The sequence below is a fragment of the Poecilia formosa genome, unplaced genomic scaffold (assembly GCF_000485575.1).
Source record: "Poecilia formosa unplaced genomic scaffold, Poecilia_formosa-5.1.2 Scaffold1055, whole genome shotgun sequence".
Taxonomy (NCBI): Eukaryota; Metazoa; Chordata; class Actinopteri; order Cyprinodontiformes; family Poeciliidae; genus Poecilia; species Poecilia formosa.
Window position 1 is genome coordinate 12,395 of NW_006800994.1, and position 6,268 is coordinate 18,662.

The 6,268-nt window shown below is 36.3% G+C and overlaps 2 protein-coding genes across 2 annotated transcripts in view; both read left to right on the plus strand.

Moving 5' to 3' along the window:
- The window catches only part of LOC107835131 (gastrula zinc finger protein XlCGF57.1-like), a 6,771-nt gene extending 3,935 nt beyond the window's left edge, over positions 1-2,836 (plus strand). Inside the window, exon 2 of the mRNA XM_016667395.1 lies at positions 1,244-2,836. Within this exon, the coding sequence (XP_016522881.1) occupies positions 1,244-2,610 (1,367 nt within the window). The 3' untranslated portion in view covers positions 2,611-2,836. The remainder of the gene's footprint in view (positions 1-1,243) is intronic.
- Positions 1-3,682, plus strand: part of LOC103132437 (gastrula zinc finger protein XlCGF8.2DB-like) — a 14,337-nt gene extending 10,655 nt beyond the window's left edge. The window contains exon 3 of the mRNA XM_016667397.1: positions 3,321-3,682. Coding sequence (XP_016522883.1) covers positions 3,321-3,504 — 184 coding nt within the window. The 3' untranslated portion in view covers positions 3,505-3,682. The remainder of the gene's footprint in view (positions 1-3,320) is intronic.
- The last annotated feature ends 2,586 nt before the right edge of the window (positions 3,683-6,268 follow it).

Sequence of the window (6,268 nt, forward strand, 5' to 3'; positions counted from 1 at the left end):
TGTAAAGTTTACCTTCGACCAAACGCCTCCCTAAGTAATCCCAGCGCCCCCTTTTGTAAAAATTTACGCCAGCGAAAATGGGGGCGGCAACATGCATGGTGACATCATGCTGCAAGGAGTGTATAGTTTAAAATAACATTTGAAGCTCATTTAAGAATATCATGATATATATTGTTTATCGTGATATAGCAAAAATATATTAACTCACCAGACAACCTGGAAGACATACAAACTTTATAGCTCAGACACAGAGCCACAGGCTGGGCAGCGTGTTGAGATGTAAACGCTGCAGATAATTCTTGTTTCATAAAGATTAATCATTCTCACCATTCGCTGAACTCACCTCTGAAAGGTGACTACAGGTTCTGTCATAGAGCAGCACAAGCAGAGCTAACATGGTGGGTTTTAAACTCAGAAACATAACTACTCACAGGGTTTGATGTACATATACATACAGCTCAGCCTGTGTCCAGTTTGAGTGAAAGGAGGCGCGCGATCCACACTGAGGTAAACATAGAGCAGCGACAGAGCAGGAGGTACAAAGGCTGTGATAGGTGGAAGTTTACATGCATCAACTATAAACCCATCTTTTAGGAATAATTCTGCTCCGCCAGTGAAACGCTCATGACAATAGAGACGTTTGCAGTGCTGTTTATTAACTATGGAACAAAGAAAAAGCAATTTCTTTTTCTTTTTTCTCCCTAAAAACATAAACAAGCTAAGCTTAGCTGGGCAGGTAAAGGTGATATTCTGAGGGAAACCCTGCTTCTCAGTGGAGATAAGCTGAGCCTGATTGAACATAATACCCTGGTGGTCACATGCAGAACTGATCGACTGGTTTGGAGGTGGAGTTGAGGTTGCAGTGCACAGTGATCTCAACGTACCGTATGTTCATTCTGGTCAAAATAAACAGTTTTGTTATTTTCTCAATCTTAGAATGTTAAGTTTGAGTTGAGTTAAAGTGAGATATTCACATATGCATGATTAAAAAAAATACAAGCACATTTTTCCTCATTGTCAGAAGATAAATTGGACCTGAACTTAGAATTACCGAAAACCTTTATTTGCTATATGCCAGAAAACATAGGGAGAATGTCAATAATATGTTTTGATTGATTTTCATACCTAAAAATTGCTAAGTTTAGAATAATCCAAGAAATAGCCTCATAGATGCATCAAGAGATTAAAGGAAAAGGTTGATTATTTGACTCAAAATAAATTTTTGTTTTGTGTTTTGGTCCAGATCTCCGTCAAATTCGTGTGTGTAAAGATGACGGGGTTCTCAATGAGCTCAGCAACAAGGAGGGCAACTACACTTTAAAACAAGAGGAACCAGAACCTCTACAGATAAAACAGGAGCCAGAACATCAACAGCAAATCTGCATCAGTCAGGATGAAGAGCATCTTGTGCTGAAACTGGAGACTGATGACATTTTGGTGAATCCTTCTACTGTGCAGAGAATTTGCAAAGAAACAGAACCACAGAGGAACAAACTCATCTCTTCAGGTTCTTCTGAAGATGAGAATCAGGATCAGGAAGGAAGCAAATCTGAGGACTCAGGAAAAAAGAGAGATGAAAAACAGAAACGTCAGAGATATCGGAGAACCAAACAGCAGAAACATAAAACTGAGAGTTCAAAACAGAAAACACACAAGACAGCTCATCCAGACCAAAAACAATATTCTTGTAACATCTGTGATGAAGCTTTTTCTCAAAGCAGTTCCTTGACAATACACCTGAGAACTCACACTGACAAGAAACTGTTTACATGTTCAACTTGTGAAAAAAGTTTCAAAAGGAAATCAAACTTACGTGACCACATGAAGATTCACACAGGCGAGAAGGCTTTTTCATGTGAGACTTGTGGAAAAAGTTTCAAAACCAAATCAAGCTTACTTCATCATATGAAGATTCACATCGGTGAGAAGCCTTTTTCATGTCAGACTTGTGGAAAAAGTTTCAAAACCAAATCAAGCTTACTTCAACATATGAAGATTCACACAGGCGAGAAGCCTTTCTCATGTGAAACTTGTGGGAAAAGTTTCAAAACCAAATCAAGCTTACTTCGTCATATGAAGATTCACACAGGTGAGAAGCCTTTCTCATGTGACACTTGTGGAAAAAGTTTCATAACCAAATCAAACTTACTTGAACACATGAAGATTCATACAGGTGAGAAGCCTTTCTCATGTGACACTTGTGGAAAAAGTTTCATAACCAAATCAAACTTACTTCAACACATGAAGATTCACACAGGTGAGAAGGCTTTCTCATGTGTGACTTGTGGAAAAAGTTTCATAACCAAATCAAACTTACTTCAACACATGAAGATTCACACAGGTGAGAAGGCTTTCTCATGTGTGACTTGTGGAAAAAATGTCATAACCAAATCAAGCTTACTTCGTCATATCAAGATTCACACAGGTGAGAAGCCTTTCTCATGTGAGACTTGTGGAAAAAGTTTCAAAACTAAATATGAGTTACGTTGTCACATGATGAGTCACACAGGTGAGAAGCCTGTCACATGTTCAACCTGTGGAAAACGTTTCCGATTCAAATCTGAGTTACTTCGTCACATGACGATTCACACAGGAGAGAAGCCTTTCTAATGTGTGCACTGTGGAAAAAGTTTCAGAGACAAATATCAGTCACTTTGTCACATGAAAATTCACACAGGTGAAAGGCCTTCTTCATGTGTGAACTGTGGAAAAAGTTTCACATGCAGATTTCAGTATCACACAGGAGAGAAGCTTTTTTCATGTGTGACTTGTGCAAAAGGTTTTATAAGAAAATCTCAGTTAGTTGCTCTCATGATGGTTCATACAGGAGAGAGGCCTTTCTCATGTGTTATTTGTAGAAAAAGCTTCCACATGAAATCAAACGTAATTAATCACATGAGATGTCACACAGGTGAGAAGCCTTACTTTTGTGGGACCTGTGGAAAAAGGTTCAGACAAAAAAGTAATTTAACTGTTCACATGAAGAATCGCAAAGGAGAGAGGCCTTTCTCATGTACTCACTGTGAAAAAAGATTTGCCAGTAAAACACTTTTAAATAGTCACATGGTATTTCACAGAGCTCGGAAAACTGTCTTATGTTGGAGTTGTGGAAAAGGTTTTATAACTAAATCTTATTTAGTTGTTCACATGAGAATTCACACAAGTGAGAAGCCTTTCTCATGTGTGACTTGTGGAAAAGGTTTCTATTAAAAATACCTTCTAACTGGTCACATGAGAATTCATACAGGCGAAATGCCTTTCAAATGTACAAGCTGTGGGAAAAGTTTCAGATACAGACATTGTTTATACAGTTGCATGAGGATTCATACAGATGAAAGGCCTTTCTCATGTGGGACCTGTGGAAATGGTTACAAACACAAAAGCAGTTTAATTGGCCACATAAATAAACATAAAAATGTGAAGTCTTTCTTAAATGGGACCTGTGGAAAAGGCTTCAGTTATCAGAGCAATTTGACTGATCACATTAGGACTCATACAGGATGAACAGTATAATCTGACACTCCTCTACCAAAACACAATATCTCCCGGTTTGGAAGCAGAGTAATTACAGCTGAGTAACATTTCTATAATGTAGCAGCTTGGAGAAGAAAAGCATTTAAAACAGGACGTTTATATAAAACATTCAACTTTCACTTTATTCTGTCAGTTTTATCTTTTAATTTTAAATGGTTAAATGAGATATAAAGTCTTACCAAGTTATGGATGCAGTTTTTAATGTTTTTTTGTCTAGTGAGATATTAATAGTCTGTCTCTGGAAGTAATGGATTTGAATTCTTTCAGATTTTGACTTATAAACCGTCATTGCATGTCTATTTGTAGTTATACTTTGTTTTACTTCATTAATTTTGGTTAGAGGATGTTTGTTACTATTTGAACTGCTGAGGGACATTTCCTATCTGACTGTTTTTTTTGTTTTTTTTTAACCTTTTAACCCTCACCAAAAACGCCTGAAAAGGCGTATCCAAATTAAATCAGGTGTTGTTCTGGAACCATTTAGAGTACATGCAAAAGCTTGGTCTCTTTATGAAGACGACAAGCTGAATTTTCTATTTTTGCATTAAAAAATACTTTAAATCTAAGTAGTTTGTAGCTATTATGTTTGTAACACAAAAATTTTGAAAAAAAATGTGCTAATTTGAATCTAAATATAATATACTTTTTCATTACTTTCCCCTGATTTTCTGATTCAGAGAGAAAATACTGTTGATTGTATTATGGTTTGGATTGTATGATTGTATGTTTTTGTTAAAACAGCTGCACTGACTTTGTTGTTAATTTTACTCTAAACTGAAGTTATTTTTACCCATGTGAGTTTCTTTCATTTTTTATCTGTAACACACTTTTTTGAGAAGGTTTTTATTTTTTAGAATATTAGAAAATGTATTGGTGATATAGATTCAATTTCAGATAGAATTGTGACTTTCAGAATCTTTCTATATAATTCTTAGATAATAAAGTTTTTTTATACTAATGATGGTCTTTGACTTTTTTTAGTCTAGTGAGTGAAAGTTTCTGCTTCTCGAGTCTTTTCTCTCATAATTTCTCCGAAGCATCTGTTGTTTTTTAAGCCAGTATTTTCCTTTACTTTTTACTCATAGTTGCTTATTTCAGGAGAATCATTCACAAATCAAGATCTAATCTTTTATTTTTGTTTTGGTAAAGAAACATTTTTAAGGAGTAAATGGAAAATAACTTAAAAGCATCAACCAAAATGCATTATGAGAAAAAGACACTTTTCTCTTAACAGAGTTGATTTTAAGAGTCTGGGCCAACACCATGTGATCATGAGCGAATTCATTCCCATAATTACCGATGGTCTCGTTATGCTCCTCCAAAATCTAAAAGAAAATACTTAAGATCTTGTTCCAGGTCCCTGAAAGTCCATCATGCAAAGGTCTTAGTGGTGTTTTGTTTGGATCTTGTCTGATAAAAACCAATGTAGAAGCCTCTAAGCTCTTTGGGACAAATGACTGGGGAACCAACGCTGAACAGGAATGTGAAGAGTCCCACTCGGGTAGAACATGTTGCCCAGCTGGAGTAAACTTTAGTCATGGAGCGTAACCGAAGACCCATAGGAGATGTTCTACTCAGTTTCCACTGGTCAAAGCAGAACGGAGCTCGGCTTTTAATGACCAGTGAAACTCAACCTGTTGGCCTGTGGATGGTCCGCAGACGTGCTGTAGATCTTCACTCCAAGACTTTGAGCCATGGTGGAGCAGAGCTCTTAAATTATTAGTGACAGAGACCTGCCAACATTTCAGATCCAGTTGATCTGAAATGTTGCCACAGACCCCTGAAAAAGTTTAAGTTGCTCTGAGATCTTTGATGGAAGACCAGGAGATTTTCTTCAATGATTTAGAGCGCCATCATCTGGTGAAAACTAAAAATGAATTGATTTTTTTATATCAGCTTTTAGTCCAGTTGCATCATTTTCAGTTTAACTTTTAAACTCCTTTGTTTGGTTATGATGTCTTTCATGCTCAGTTATATGCAATAAGTGTTTTATAATCTGCAGCAATGGGTAACCAGTAGCAACCACCAATCAGCATCTTTAAATGTGGGAATTGTGATTTGAGCACAACTTTAAATGAACATTGTCACTCCAGACAACGGGCAGAGAGTTTTGGTACCTTTGGTGGTGCAAATATTTGATAGAACACAGTCTGATATAAATCCTGTCAGATAAAGGATCTACTGTCTGAAACTTTCATCAGAGGCAGACATAGAAATATGCATGACAGATTATGAGAGGAAGGATTTTGTCAAACCTGACTGTCCTGATTTTCAGTCAGTGTCACCAAAGCTCTGCACCTGGAAGGAGCTCTGAGTTAATCTGGACTCCGAGAGACAGAAACATTTCTGAGCAGGTCTGCTTGTTTTATTTCATGTAACTAAATTCTGCTTTTATATTTCTATATTAAATTCTTGTCTTTTGGCCACTTTGGGTGCATTTTGTTTTGCTGATTTTATGAAGATTGTTTGGCTTAGCAATCATTTTGATCAACATTACACCTGGTTTTACACAGAGTGACAATATTTTTGCAAAAGCTGCAAAAATTTTTCACGTCATCAGTTTTTTTAAAAAGGAAATCCAAATAAATTGTGTGATCAAATCAGTAACATGTTTGCATGAACTTCTCAAATGAGCTTTATTAGATTTTTAAAATGTACTTTTTGTCCTCTAATCAGTGAAAACTCACTCTTTCAGGTATTTATTAACACATTCACTTAAAAGTTGATGTAAACA